The sequence below is a fragment of the Vombatus ursinus genome, unplaced genomic scaffold, assembly GCF_900497805.2.
Source record: "Vombatus ursinus unplaced genomic scaffold, bare-nosed wombat genome assembly UNPS02003292.1, whole genome shotgun sequence".
Classification (NCBI taxonomy): domain Eukaryota; kingdom Metazoa; phylum Chordata; class Mammalia; order Diprotodontia; family Vombatidae; genus Vombatus; species Vombatus ursinus.
In genome coordinates, this window is record NW_020943070.1 from 13,803,645 (window position 1) to 13,819,961 (window position 16,317).

Below are 16,317 nucleotides of genomic sequence, written 5' to 3' on the forward strand. Positions count from 1 at the left end.
GTGTGTGTGTGTGTGTGTGTGTGTGTGTGTGTGTGTGTGTGTGTGTGTGTGTGTGTGTGTGAAGGGAGGACTCTACCTGTCTCAGAGTTAAGCCTTGATTGATAAGGCCCATGAAAGAGGTCAGGACTGGACCCAGATGGGGAGAGTAGTTCATCTTCTACTTTGTCCTATAGTGAAATGGTAAAACTTCTTGTATTATCCAATGTTTATATTACATGCATCTTTTTGCCTCATAATTTGCATGGATAGCTGAGAATTAAGTATATTCTCATGATAGCATCTTAGTTGAGTTGCATAATCATACTTTAACTCAAAATACATTTCACAGGTTTGTGTTTACCTAGAACATAGACATTTACAAATATAGCAGGTAGAAAGCCCAGAGGTAACCATCCTATTCATTTAGTACCATTTTTAGCATAATGAACCTTTTGAGGAATTTTCTGAAATTTAAGGTTTCACAAACCACACTCCACAGAATAAAAGCTATTTTTTCCCTTCTCTTACCTCTGCTGTGGTGCTGAGATACTGTTGGGTAGTCGTCTGTGCCCAAGGTTCCTCTGTAATCCCAGTCATCTGCATATGAGGATTCCCAGTGCTGCTGGTGCCATAGTTTTTGGTAGCATCCCTTGCTAGGACCTCTGTGACATTCCCAACCAGATTCTTGGGGTCATATGTAACAGCATTTATGGTAATGGGGATCTTTGGAGAAGTGGTATTTCTAGTGATCCTTGCTAAAGTTTCTCCATCTTGGTGAGCTGAAGGAAATAAAGGAGAGTGGCTACAATCAACTTCACATTTAACTGACTCACCAAAGAATGAACAATTTTACTCAGTAAGGAGAAAAAACCTCTTACCACAGACATGTTAAGGTACCCGACATTTATTCTAAATAACAGTTCTGTAGAAAGCCATATTAGTCTAATGTATCCCATGTAGTAGGATCAAATTGCCTCATCTAACTCCCTAATTCTTTTTTTGGGAATAGAGGGCTAGGAGATAGACCAGTGATTTCACCTCTAGGGTGGAGGGGGAGGGAAGGAAAAAAGAAATTTACACAACAACTTTATTATATATTAAAAAGGAATAGCAAGTTGTATATAATAGATTTGCAGTTTCATGTGCAATCATATTTTTATTATACATTATGGAAATGCTTGTTTTATTTCATAAATTAAAACCAAAATCATGTAAATGTGAAAAAAAGAAGCTCCCAGACGAGGAAAACTGCCCTTTACCAATGCAAGTTGAGACCTTCTGTACAAATTATGTATGGATTTATGGATTTGGGGATTTTATTTATGGATATTTATGGATTTATTGATTTATTTTAAAGATAGTCTTGATTATAAATTGTATCTCCTAGGGCATTTTTTATTGTTGACCCTTATTTTGAATAACCCTTGGAAATTAGCGGGTATCTCATAAACAACAGTGACACATCTTACCTACCACTAATTATTCAAGTCTGAAAATAACTGTGATCTCTGTCTACTTAGCCATTCAGTTTTTTATACAGAAACCCCACTAGTGGCAAACCTCCGTCAAGTCACTACCTCTCTAGGCCTCAGTTTCCTTAACTTGCAACAAGCCAAACTAAATTATTTCTTAGACGCCTTCTAATTTTAGCATTCTATGATTTGACAAAGCACACATTTTAGAAAGTAAATTAAGTGGGGTTTCTGTATAAAAAACTGAATGGCTAAGTAGACAGAGATCACAGTTATTTTCAGACTTGAATAATTAGTGGTAGGTAAGATGTGTCACTGTTGTTTATGAGATACCCGCTAATTTCCAAGGGTTATTCAAAATAAGGGTCAACAATAAAAAATGCCCTAGGAGATACAATTTATAATCAAGCCAGAACTACAACTCAGCTCTCGTGACTCAGGCCAATGTTCTTTCCTTTGAAGGTTGGATTAATCAATTATGGGGAAGAAAAGTGTGACCTAGTAATTTTATTTTGCTTTGCTTTGCAAGGTATATATACTTTCAAATCTATTATTACTGTTTTTGGGTTTTTGTTTTTTGCATCGGATTTGCCTACTTCTTTCATAGTGGGGTTTTTTCCCCAAAATGTGCCACACAGATGTGTAGAGTTCTAAGAGGTACCTCTAGGATATTCCTTAAAAGTGTGGTCAAGTCACCATGTTTAACCTGTCTGCTCCATCATACCTAGGCTTTACCAGTGGTCAAGATTCCAAGGACACAAAACCCAACATAAACTTGCAAAGCTGAGAAACTACTGCTTTGGGGAAAATGTTAATGACTACAGTGCTGCCTGTCTCCATATTTCCATGGAGTAAGTTCTGTTTGTCTCCCTTTAGATATTAACAGCTCCAGTTGTTGAAGCCAGAGGGTAGTGTGTAGTCATAGCTGCTGGACAAGTCTATGTAAGTTTCTGCATAATTAACTTTTTGTGCTCTCTCTCTCTCTCTCTCTCTCTCTCTCTTTCTGTCTCTCTCTCTTTCTGTCTCTCTCTCATCCTGTTGGAATATCTGGAGGGGACTTATATTTTGGGGTGTTAGGGTATGACTCAAATGAAGTTCCCAGGTCCCTTCTACCTTTAGGATTCTATGATTAGATGACTTCTGGGGGCATAAAAGCCACTTGGAGGATACAATTTGGGGGCATTTATTTCCTCATTGACATACCTTTTATATGACAGCATATGACCTTGAAATAGATCAACACTTTTACAATGGACCTATCCAGAACAAGGCTTGGCACAGCTGAATGCTTTATAAATGTTTTGATTAGTTGGCTCTGTGGAACTAGCCATGTTCTTTAGGTGGACTAAATTTTTAGTTTCTTTTTTTTTCTTACACCTCACCCATTTTCCAAGAGGATTTGAGGGAGCACAATTTTATTTTATCGAATACTGCTTGAAATAAGTGATCATTAGCCTGAGTTCTGTCCTCAGAGATGTTTTGTTTGTTGTAATGAGATTTGCCCTGTGCTCCTCATTGGAATGACTATCATTGAGGACAATTTTAGCTCTCCAATCCTCCAAAAAGATTTAATGACTGGGTTAGGAGACACAGAAGCTTCCAAATATGATTACCTAGTAGGTAATTATGATGTCTTAGCACATCAACCTATGATTACCTCTACACCATAAGTAGTAGTTGGTAAGGTTTCATCCGGAGATGAACATTATTGTTTTATGTGTCAACTCACATATTTAATGCAATTGACGAAGCAAAGCTACCATGAATGTTACAGCAATAGTTTAGAAACCCTTTCTAAAGGCTCTTCTGTGAATAAAACCATCTTTTTAGATTTTGAGTTTCTTCAAGCCAGTTTTAAAGATGACTTCTACAATTTTCTTTGAGTTATATGTGTATATATGCATATATGTAAACACACACAGACAATATGTGTATATGTATGTATGTGTGTACATATGTATACATACAAATATATAGAGATATATATCACAACTATAAACCAAAAAGTTCTATTTTCCATCAATAGCTACAAGATTTTTCTCAAAGAAGGAACTACGGAAGATTCTAGACTTATTCCCCTTCATTTTATATCTATGCTTTTAACATTCACATTACACTATTTAGGAAACAGGAAAATTATGTCATCTTTAGCTTCTAGTTTCTCCAGTCTTGGGGACCTTGGCCATAAACCTGGGAGCTACATTTGGGATGCATTAATATCTTTTGTGCATGTCTTGGGATTTTGAAAGAGGAAAGGAAGATTCCAAGTTCCTATCTAGAAATATCCACTGTATCTCCCAATAAATAATTTATACAACCTGAGCTCTTCGGGAAGAATGGTACAAAATTATATATATAAATGCTGGAGAACTTCATGTGTTAATGGTACAAAATTAAGTTTTAAAATGATCCACACACATACACACACATATATATTGTCTTATAGTGGCTAATATTTTCACAATATTAAAAGAGAAACTTATTTACATAATAGAAAAATAAGCAGAGAGTTAAAAAGCTTCAATATCACTTTCATTGTTATTATACTTCCTTCATTAAAACATTCTTTTTTAGCAGAGCATAGTTAGGTATGTTTATCTTCAGTTTCGATCCAAGGAGTTTAATAAAATGATTTTAAAAATACTTTTAAAAATCCCCATATTCTTTAATTTGTGAATAAGTTTTAATTAGCCTTTTAAAATTATCTAGGACCCATGCTTGAAGAGGCTATGTCTAAGAGACAACTGAAATCAGATTCAGAAGAAAGTTGGAAATTTTTATATAGGTAGCAGCATGGTATAGTGAAAGTGTGTTGAAGTCAGAGAACATAGGTTCGAATCTTGACTCTCCAACTTTTAATCTGTGTGACCTTGGGCAAATCACTTAACTTTCCTAGATTTTAGTTTCCTCCTCCATAAAATGAAGGATGGGGATTTGACTGTATCCAAGGAATAAGATCCTTTCAAGCTCTAAATCTATGATCTTATGAAGGCAGTTACCTTGCATGCCCCGAGGGAATAGTATTAAAATATGGTTCCAATGTATTATCGTCCTCAAAAACATATGTGTATCTGTGTGTATATGTGTGTGTGTATACATATATATTCATATACATATGTGTGTATTGTAGTTTTTAAATTAATCTGTTACAGGATTAAAGAAAATAGGTAATAGAAATGGGCTCTTGATGCCATTGGGATAGGATAGGGATAGGAAATGGGCCTGTGATTTCCTTGATATATATAGCTTCTCAATGAGGAAGCTCCTTCTACTAATGTATGTCAATAATTTCTTTGTAACTTAAAATCTTAGAGTTGTCTAAGGGCACTGGGAAGTTAAAGGCCTTGCCTAGAGTTATCACACAAGCAGTATTTGTCAGAGGCTCGACTTGAACCCAGGTCTAACTGGGTTCAAGGCCAGCTCTGTATTAATTGTCATACCATCTCTCGTGAAGATGAACATGATGACAATGATATATAATTTGGCACATACTCTCCCTTCCAAAATACTTAAAGAACATTTAAGAGGCCTTTAGGGGCATCTGCTCATCTCATTTTACTAATAATTCCTTTAGAGTAAGTAGAAAATAATATGTACTGCATTAATTAGATATTCAGTATAGCATATTGATAGATGGTGACAGAATTAGCAGTCTGTCCAACGAGTATTAAATGCCATTCACCCTTTGACAAATAGGCAAACTAAGTCACAGGGTGGTTAAATAATCAAGTGCAACTGAGAATAAGCCAATGAATACAACCATGCCAGAACAATGGATCATAATATTTTGGCTATCTTTGGTGAAGATAGATTACTTTGGCCCTTTTCAAAGAACAATGAACAACGACTACAATTTTGGCGTATCCATCTTAAAGCCCTATCTATCTTCTTTCCTCATGGCCATTTTCAGTGGCAGTGAGTGAGATAGGAAAGAAAAGCATATACATGTGATGAGACAGAGATGAGAGATAGAGAGCAAGATTATAGAGAGATAGAGATAAAAGATGAAGGATAGAGAGAGATAGAGAAGTAAAGACATTCTGTTTGTATTTATGTATATGTGTGATCACATTTGTGTAAGCTAGCTGGCTAAACCAGTGTATGGATTGAAGGTAGGGTAGGGGGGAAGGAGAAAGCAAGATGAATAGTTGAGGACATTCAGAGAAGTTTACAGCTAGGTCTGAGACTGAAAAAAGTTGGGAAAAACGTGTCTCTAGGAAACTTAAATGATGCAATGGAAGCCCAGCTGAGCTAGTCATCTCAGGCTTCCTTATAAATTGATCAGACTATCCTATGGTTGATCTTTTTGCATATAATAAGTACATAATAAATTCTTTGCAGTTAATTAATTCATCAAAAGAATATTCAAAGAAATAACAAACCTAAAAAAAATGTGCTTTAGTCAGTCAACTAGCATTTATTAAGCACCTGCTATATGCCTATGTACTAAACACTGAGGATACAAAGAAAGGGCTGAAGTTCCTGCTCTCCTAGAGGTTGGTCAAATGAGGGAGATAGCATGCAAAAACGATGTACAGACAAGATATAGACAGGATAGGGGCTAAAATGAAGGAGGCCTGAGAAAGGCTTCATGAAGAAGACGAGATTTTAGCTGAGACTTGAAGGAGGCCAGGAGGTAGAGATGAAGAGGGAGGAAGGCTCCAGGCATGGGGGCCAGCCTATATGGCTTCAACATTCAAGTGAACATTTATTAAGCATCTACATGCTAGCAACTGTGTTCGGCCTTGGGGTATAAAGACAAAAATGAAACTTTCCTTAACTTCAAAGAGTTCACATTCTACTGGGAATGACAGTGTAGTCACGATCTGAGCCTAGAGAACAGTCTGTCTGCATTCTGTCTCAATTCTTTCTGGTCAGCGGGTATTCTTTTTTTTTTCCTCTGAACTCATTGAAGTATTTTAATAACACATGAGCTTTCCTGACCACCAAGTTCATAGAGGTTAACTCACATCATAGTTCTCTTAACCTCAAGCTATTTTTCTTTTTTTTAAATTTTTATTAATTTATTTTGATTTATCAATAATCACTTCCATATGCTTTTGAGTTTAAAATTTTTCTCCCTTCCTCCCCACCATCCTCCCCAAGATGGCATACAATCTGATATAGGCTATACATTTACATTCCTATTAAACATATTTTCAGATTAGTGATGTTGTAAGTAAAAATTAAAACCAATAGGAGGAACCATCAGAAAGAGGAAACAAAACTCAACAGAAGAGAAGAAAAATAGCAATTCAACCTCCATAGTTCTTTCTTTGGATGTGGATAGCATTTTCCATCACAAGGCCTCTGGAGATGTCTTAGATCCTTGTATTGGTGGGAAGGTTTAAGTTTATCAATATTAGTCGTCGAATAACGTGGCTATTATTGTGTACAACATTCTCTTGGTTCTGCTCACTTCACTCAGCATCAGACCATACAAGTCCTTCCAGGTTTTTCTGAAGTGAACCTGTTCATCATTTCTTATAGCACAATAGTATTCCATTACATTCATATACCACAGCTTGCTCAGCCACTCCCCAATTGATGGACATCCTCTCAATTTCCAATTCTTTGCCACCATAAAAAGAGCTGCCATGAATATTTTTGTACATGTGGCTCCTTTTCCCATGTTTATGATCTCTTTGGGATATAGCCCTAGAAGTTCTATTGCTGGGTCAAAGGGTATGCACATTTTTATAGCTCTTTGGGCATAGTTCCAAATTGCTCTCCAAAATGGTTGGATCATTTCACAACTCCACCAACAATGCGTCAGTGTTCCAATTTTCCCACATCTTCTCCAACATTTATCATTTTCCTGTTTTGTCATGTTGGCCACTCTGATAGGTATGATGTGGTATCTCAGAGTTGTTTTGATTTGCATTTCTCTAATCAATAGTGATTTAGAGCATTTTTTCATATTACTATACATGTCTTTAATTTCTTCATCTGAGAACTGTCAGGAGGTATTCTTACAAGTCACTAAGGATCACTAATAAAATTCTCCCTCTTAACATATGACTGATTTAATGTTCCATTATGGAAAAGGTTTTAATTTCCTAATAAAGTGAATATAGATGAAAAATAAAATAAAGTAGTAGTTATGCAATTATGGTCTATGTACTAAACTGAACAGTCCCCCAGCAAAATGTTTTATTAGTTCAACAAAATATTTGAAATAGTTGAAAAATTGCCCCTGATCAGAAAATATAAAATTAAAGATGCAAGCAGCTTCAGGAGGCATTGATTAAAACAACAATACACAATATATACATATTTATATGCATACATGTATGCATATATGTATGTTTGTATACACACACATACATACACATATACACACATACAGAGTTATCCCTTCCACATCCTCACTTTCCCCATCACGGTTTTGATACATCATGGGTCGGCGTAAGAAATTAAATGGGGGACAGCTAGGTGGCACAGTAGAGAGAGCACTGGCCCTGAAGTCAGGAGGACCTGACTTCAAATCCGGCCTCAGACCAAACACTTGACACATACTAGCTGTGTGACCTTGGGCAAGTCACTTAACCCCAATTGCCTTACCAAAAAAAAAATAAATTAAATGGGATTTTTTTTTTTGCAGTTTTGTGGAAGCTACAGGCAATGCATGAAGGCCAACAGACAACATACAAAAAGTTCAGAAATTCAGAAATGCATAAAATAAAGGTTGAATGTTATATAATATCAACATATTTTATCTTTTAATACCATAATAACTCAGATTTCTTCTCTGGTATGAAGGGGGAGCCAAAAAATTTTATGCAGATTTTCCAGATTGCAGGGGCACCTGCATCCCACCCTGATCCCCATGATGTGGAAGGGTACCCACACACATATAATTATAAGTTAGCATGTTTTATGTAGGTTATCACACTTGAGCTTAACCACAATACCGCAAAGTAGATACAATAGGTTTATTATCCCATTCTATAGATGGGAAAACTAAAGCTCAAAAACAATAACTAACTTTCTCATAGTCACAGAGTTAGTGCCAGAGAAGGTCTATGAACCCAGATCACCAAATTTGGCATGCTATGTGTGACGCAGCACTCTCTCAAACAATAAATGTCAGTTGTTTGACTGGTAGTGAGCTCTTGGTCATGAAAGTTTTTAAACAGAGTCTGAATAATAATTTTTGGTTGTTGCTGAAGAAGAAGTTAGGTTTTAGATAGGAGTTGGGCTAAATGACAATGGGGATATTCAAATAACACCAGCCCTACGTACCAACTGCCAAATAGCTGGCTCCCAAGTGTAAACATTTAGTTAATCATCTACTTTTTTATCTCCATGGATGCCTGGTATCATATACACAATACATTTGGAAAATGGACATTTCCCCCCTATATACCTAGATATTTGGTATTGAATTGGCATGATTTTTTCCAAAAGGGCTTCTAATTTATCTTTTTCCCTCCTGATATTGTTGAAAATGGGTTTTAAGTGAACTGATTCATTTGGGTTTCACTTGCAAGTCAATGTCACATATAGCTCAGATGATAAAGCACCATATTTCAATACAATGATGAGGTATTCCTTTAGTACAGAAGCATTATGTAATGGAAGAGTACTGTATTTAGGATAAGAATATCTGGGTTCTACTACCTGTGTGACCTTTCAGTAAATCAATTCCCCTCCTGAGCTTCTTTTTCCTCATCTATAAAATAAAGATGTTGGACTAGTAGATCTGAGGTGTCAAACTCATTGTGATTATAAAGCTCCAGAGTGGAGTTGGGACCAGACTAAAACGTATTTGGGAAATGTTTCACAAAATGCATAGAAATACAATAGAATATAGATAATGCCAATATGTAGTTTTCTAAGTCAATACTAGCCCGCAGGAATCCCTTTCAACTGGAGCTCAAAACCACTGGAGTAGATGATGTCTATGGCCTCTTTCAGTTCTAATTCCCTTGAGCCATGATTCCACAAAGTAGAACCCCCGTATAGACTTGCATGGCAAGGAATGAGTTTTTTTCTTCCAACCATATGGCCCCGCCATAAGCCTGAGTCTACATGATCTCAGCAGAACCAACCAAAGCCTCAGTTATAATTCATGGGATCAAGTGAAGTAGACACTGTCATTTATAGGTTTCCTGATCTTTTTTGGATAGATTGAACTTGGCAAAGAAGAGATTTTGAAACTGAGTTGCATCCAGTTGTGCTGGATTAATTCAGATGAGAAAGATAGATAATGGGTAGACAGAGGGCCTTAGCATTGGGTTCACATCATGCACACATACTAGTGGTGTGACAATGGGGACACATCATTTAACCTCTCAGTGCCTTATGTCATTCTCTAAAATTCCAAGTTACAAAGCAACTGAGTTTCTTCATCAATGGAAGAAGTTCTTATACTAGAGGTTGCTTACACAGATAAAATCAAAAGCGTAAATTTCCCTGCCCCGATATTACCATTCCTGCCCCTATAAAAAAGTGGATATTTTCCCTATATGAGATGTTTAATTATAATATTCTAGCAGAAGCCATCAGACTTATGAGATTGCTGCCTCTTGAGATCACATTATGATATTTTTTTTCATGGTCTAGTGGTTTTAAAAATTGCATTTGGTTGGGTTAGAAGTGAAAGATTAGCCAATTGCTTTTGTTTTCCAATGGCAAGGCTGGGGTCTAAAACAGCTTTCTCCTGCTAATTTCTTCAGTCCTGATGTTTAACACTTTGTATTACCTTAAAAGCCTAGGGAGAGGGGTAACTACCTAAATGAAATATTAATCAAAAGTTTATACTTTTTAACTTTTTCCTTTTCATAGTATAACATATTGACCACAATATTCTTAATTATGGTTATTTAAGAGTCTATACTAAGAGATAGAAAGCTAATTTTATTTTACTAGACCTCACTTTTACTATGATACCACTAAGGCTGTGTTCATACAATGCCAGTAAATGTAGATGAAAAGTTAAAAATCCAGGCAATCACTTGAGTATTGGTACAATGCCAAACATCTGGGTGTTTCCAAATACCCAGATGTTTGTCATCATGTTGACAGGGAATTCAAATGATTGACTGAATGTCCCACTTTTCATCCACATGTTTTGGCATTTTGAGGACACAGTCTCAGTTATCACAGAAAAACAGCTGTGGTGCCCTTATTATTTTTAATTAATTGAAAAGGATGATTGAAAAAAAAGAATTCTGTATATTAGAAACACTTCTTCCTTTTTCCAAAATGTAAACATTCACTACATTATCTAAGGTGGTATTTAAACTTCAGAGAGTTAGAGATTGGTTAACCAGTCTCAACTTTTCTCTAAGCAAGCAATGTGATCTCTCTCTCTCTCTAAAGTATAAATGTTACAAACATATTTCAGGTGACTGTGACTGGGCAATGTCCTTTCATGGTGTACCTTTGGTTATACAAGAAGTATATTTTCATAAGGGTTGTCAAGAAATAGGAAACCTTCAATAAAGCATAAAAGGTAGGACTTATTTTGCATCTTTCACTGAATCATAAGGGTGATTGAGGGAAATTTAATGAACCTCTTTATTCTCCTTACCAAATACAGTCTATATTTTGATTTGAATGATACAGTTTGGAGTTCTAACCAATGTACTTTGTTCTCTATCAACATGGAGAGAATAAAAGGGCAAAATGAATACCAGTTGGATCAAGTCAGTGTCAGTCATTTGATATTTCTCTAATACCTTACTCTCTTTTGTGTGGGTTCACCCTCTAGCAGTGCAGACAACTCCTCTATGCTTTTTCATTTTGCATAATTCTCATCCGTACTCTCTGAGATCAGGTCTCTATAGAGGATTCACCCAATACATGAAAGGTTTTCTTCCCATTCTTGAACTATCCATTTTTACTCTATAAGCTAGCCCATCTCTTTTCCCTTTTAAACCTAACTATTCTTGACAGTTTTTCAGTAATTAGGTGTTTTTTAAAATCTACTTTAATAAAGTCAATTGGAGCTGTGGTTGTTTACAATACCTTATGGATATGGAGAATTCAATTGGCTAGTACAATGCTATGCATATATTAGGTACTTAATAAATGCTTGTTGTGTGATGGAAATGAGGTGATACATAAAAAAATGGGTCATAGGATCAAGATTTAGAGCTAGAAGAGATTTCAGAAGCCATTAAATCCAGCCCAGCATAAACGACAGTGAGAAAATTCAGTCCTAAATTACACTCATTCTCAGTGTGTATAGATATATGGTGTGCACATGTGTGGGATTGTGTGCCCATAAGTATTTAGATATGTTTATACCTAGATCATCAATTTAGTGGACTTTGATTAACAGTATCTTTTCTATTCTCATCCTAAGCATTTAATTATTCAACTATTTATTATTAAAGGCATATTTAAGACTACTGAACAAGAGAATACCACAAAAACATAATTTATCATTTTGTCAAGCTTCACAAATACTCTTTTGATGTTCTGGGTGATTCTAATGAGGACAGTAGCCATCAGTTAAATAAATAGCCTGTAAGACTGAGAATAGAAGTATCAACCCAGACACAGTCTTTTCATTTCCTCAAGATAGATTGATGGTTGATGGACTTTGGCCACAGTTTATGTATATTCACACATTTTACACATATATGTGTATATATAGCTCATGTATAATCTCTCACACACCTATGTGTGAATATATAATATAACATATATACACATACATACACATATCTATCTTTCTCAGCAAAGATTGATGGTTGATGGCCTTTAGCCATGGTTCATTTACATCCAGACATTTACATATATACATACAAACATACATGCACACTATAAATATGTTCTTTTTTTTTCTTATGAAAGAAAAATTTGGCCTATATTCTTGAAAATTCTGACTCCATTAAAGCTTTGATTGTGACTTATCTTTACTACGATAAGCTTGGTTAATATGAATCTCCTACTAATTAGATCAAAACCCATAGAGTTTTCTTGCATTTAAAAAAAGACATTTACTATAACTTTAAAGATCCATCCTTAAAGGAGTGGCTCACCTTTCTTTAAGCAGAGACTTTCATTGGTAGATTCTCCCTTCTTGTTGATGTCTATTTTCATCCAGCTGTGGAGGTATTTCCTGCCCCTCTTGACCACTACCCTGTTGCCTTGTTTCTTGAGGAAGAAAGAAGAATTTGTCACCTCAAGGAACCCTTCTTTCTCATGGCAAGTCCAAGTGGGAGCCTGAGAGCAGTTGAGGAAGATGGCAGCTCGAGAATGGGAAGCTGAGGAGTTGGAGACACCCAGACACTGGGAAGATTTAACATGGAGAAGTTTTTCATCATCTGTCCACATCCACTGCTGGTTTTGATTGGTTTCATTGCATATGGCCACAGATGATACTCTCTTACTTTCGAAAAGGCATTGTTGTTTCTGGATGTGGATAATCTGAAAACCCTCTGGAAGGTGGAAAATCTCATAAAAATATAATAAACACTTGGCCCACTTAAAATAATGCATAAACCCCCGAATGAAAATATTAAAAAATAGAAAAATTTCTTCTGTGTTATTTCAGTGCATATACTCAGAATTAGCTGAAATGGTTTATCACAAAACTGTCTTTTTAAAATGACAAGAGGTCTCATTAATTCTCCTTCATTTTACTTTTATCCAGCTTATTACCATGAAAGGAAAGAAAATATGTGCTGTTTTTTTTTTCTAACACAATGATGAAATGAAACTTGAAGAAAAACAAATCACCTAAAGAATTTAGTTTGACTCTTTAGCTTGATTCAGTATATGGAAATTTGGGAAAATCCATGTTTCTTTTTCACTAAATACATCTACTCTCTCCATCCTATCCCTTTTCCCCACTCCAGAGAAGCAATTTTTTCCCTCAATTCGTATATCTCCACGTAGAAAATTATTTTAATATATATTGAGTTAGGGAAGTGGTGGAAAAATAAACATTGTCAAATTTGCCTTCTTTTAAAAGGCTCAGCACCCTGGTTAATTAATGAATTATTGATTAGCCCAGGGATAGTTTTTCTTATAGAGTGTTTTATAGCATATTTATAGCAGCTCAATCACATTTCTGCTTCTTTTTTTTTTACAATCTCTATACATATTCCCTAAAACACTAATTCACATGAAGTAGAAAAATTAGTATTTTCCCCCTGTGTAATTATATAAAAACAGGGCAGTTAAAATTGGACACTTGCACATAGATTCATAATCAAAAAAATTTTCAATGCTGTCTTCCTCACTATCCCAGCACCCCTCCCCCATTTGGCCAAATCTCTAGCCTTCCCAAATAAAGTACAATTACTATATTCCCTTTAATTATATTTTAAAGTTTCTTACCATTAAGTGTAGCCAGGTCTTAAGAAGAATTCTCCAAACATTGGAACAGGCTACAGAATGTTAATAAATATTAACAATATCTCCTCAAAGTGTTTTAGCACACTGTTATGCTATTACCATAACTTTCTGGAGGAGATAGAAAGTTTATATGAAACTCAAGCAGAAAATTTATTTTCTTTTGGAAAGAAATCTAAACAGGACTGGCATACTTGGCCCTTTTCAGCCCCTTTCCTCATTGTCCCTGGATAAAATGAAGAGAACAGGCTCCATTTCCGTCATATTTCAGACATTTTTAAAAGCCCAGGGCACCCTCAGCTGGATGTAGAAGAAATGCCTCTGAGGCTTAGAGAGTAATTTCACTTACCTGAATTTCCAAAGATCATGCAGGTAAAAATCAGCATGCAAAATATAGGCTCCATTTTCGACTTAACAACTCTTCATGCTTCGCTTGGGGGGGGAGAAAAATCCTCCCAGATAAGAGAAGCAAAGGCTAGGAAGGAAATGTGCCTTCATGGTGGGGGGGGAAAGTCAGTGACGAGCACTTCCTTCTATTCAATTGTTTGGGGGAGTTTTATACCAGATTGTCCTTTCGTCTGTTTCCTTAGAATGGAGTGAACTATAACTATCCCCTTTTTTATGCAGACAAAAAAGAAATTCCAGACATGAGGAATAGACAAACTACTGAGTCTGCACCCAAAGTCATTTTGACAGATGGATTCCCTTTTACCTAAAGAGCTAATGAAGGAAAAGACTATAATCTCCCCAAATTAGATGAATGTTCATCTAACATTACATCTCTGCAGGTGATGTGGATTCACTGAATAAACACAAATCATATAATTTATGAGGATCTATGACAAGTGATAGAAAACTACCAATATGGACTGTTTGGATAATGATAGACTAGCAACTTATCAAGGGAAAAAATCATATGGTAATGGTCCTTATTTTCAGTTCATTATCTCTTCTGAAAATTGTACATTAGGCGATTGAAAACTCTAACAGATAGAATTAGAACTAGTGAAACTGAAGTGAAACAGGTCATGTAGGGTGATATTTGCCCACCCTGCGCTTCTAATAATGAAAATGGTCTCTTTCTTGGGTTTGGGGGTGGAGGAATGTAAATGATCCACTCAATATTTAGTATCAAGTGAGTTTATTGGCAGTATGAAGCAAAATCAACATCATCACTGCATTGATAACTCATATATTCTCTGAACAGGTCACAAGAGTGCTTGCTGAACATAGTTACAGCTGCTCCATATATCTCTTCGAGATCTCTATAGAAATAGGATTGTCCCCAGCAGCCTCCTTCAGAAGAGCAGTTTGCACTATTCCCAAGGTCATCCATTGCTTATTAGGAAGAGAGAGAAAGGCTATGGGTCGACAGCATTTTCAAAAATTCCCTCTTAGTAAAAGACTGATGTGTATTTAAAACTCTTGGTATTTCAGAATCTACAAAGTTTTCTTTAAAAGTAAAAGGACTCACAATTTACAAACACACTGGATTGAACTTTGGAGCAGAAGCAGCCTTCTAAGACAATAGTATAGAATAATTAAATACACACACACACACACACACACATACCCCAAATGACAAACATTGTGCTCTGTAATAGATTGATAGGAGCTACTATAAATACATACTTAATACATAAGATTCTCAAGAACACATTTTCATATAAAAGTTACTGCTTTTGATGTTTTTTTTTTCAAAAATGAGTACTTCTCTATGAAAAATCCATTGTCTTTCACTTGCAACTTTAGCAGCAAGATTCTGGTGGCTGGAGAAGGAGCTCACCACATAATAATAATAACAATAATAATAATAATAATTATAATAATAGCACTTAAGACAAGTACAGTTTAACAGCTGATAGTCCATTCACAAGACAAATTTCTGCAAACTTTAAAGCAACTATACACTCAATAATCATTTCTTCAGGGGATATTTCAATAGTCAACTGACTTCAGCAGAATTACACACATACATTCTGTACGGCAGAGAGCCATCACAGAAAATGTCCTTCTTGAGGATGTATGTGAAATCCATTACCCCATCAACATAATACCCTCTTTAAAATCATTTTTGGGCAGCTTACAAATACATTCATATACAGGCAAGGTCTGGTAATCTTTACATAATTTTTCAAGTCTTCCATAATCCACATCACAGGCTGGCTTTCAAGCTTTCCATTGTTGTTGTTTTCCATCCCAAGAATCTCCTGGAAGAAGCCACTGGTAGGCAACACATTGAATTCTCTTGAGAGACTGTCATTGGACTGAATCTTCAACATTTCACTGGACAGCTTCTGCAGACAGCCTGCTTTCATAGAGACTCAGTGCATGATGAACAAATTCATATTGTTCACTTGTCTGAACCATCCCGCCCCTGCAAAGAAAGAAAAAAAATAAAACTCTCATTTGATTTAATGTAATCTAAATAATGACCAATTCTCTATAGAGATTACAGCCAATCTAAAACCATTACTTTAAGGAGACTGCTTCTTAGAATCAACATTCTTGATATTCCTCATAAGTTTCATCTATAAGATACAACTGAGAA

At 35.7% G+C, this 16,317-nt stretch overlaps 2 protein-coding genes across 3 annotated transcripts in view; both read right to left on the reverse strand.

The window, feature by feature from the left end:
• Positions 1-14,197, reverse strand: part of PTPRB (protein tyrosine phosphatase, receptor type B) — a 154,813-nt gene extending 140,616 nt beyond the window's left edge. For both annotated transcript variants that reach the window (XM_027872921.1, XM_027872911.1), the window contains exons 1-3: positions 14,116-14,197; positions 12,449-12,847; positions 508-758 (exon numbers count right to left, since the gene is read on the reverse strand). In XM_027872921.1, the coding sequence (XP_027728722.1) occupies positions 508-758; positions 12,449-12,847; positions 14,116-14,170 (705 nt within the window). In that variant the 5' untranslated portion in view covers positions 14,171-14,197. The remainder of the gene's footprint in view (positions 1-507; positions 759-12,448; positions 12,848-14,115) is intronic.
• Positions 14,198-16,049: 1,852 nt separating this feature from the next.
• The window catches only part of PTPRR (protein tyrosine phosphatase, receptor type R), a 352,189-nt gene continuing 351,921 nt past the window's right edge, over positions 16,050-16,317 (reverse strand). Inside the window, exon 14 of the mRNA XM_027873737.1 lies at positions 16,050-16,143. Within this exon, the coding sequence (XP_027729538.1) occupies positions 16,050-16,143 (94 nt within the window). The remainder of the gene's footprint in view (positions 16,144-16,317) is intronic.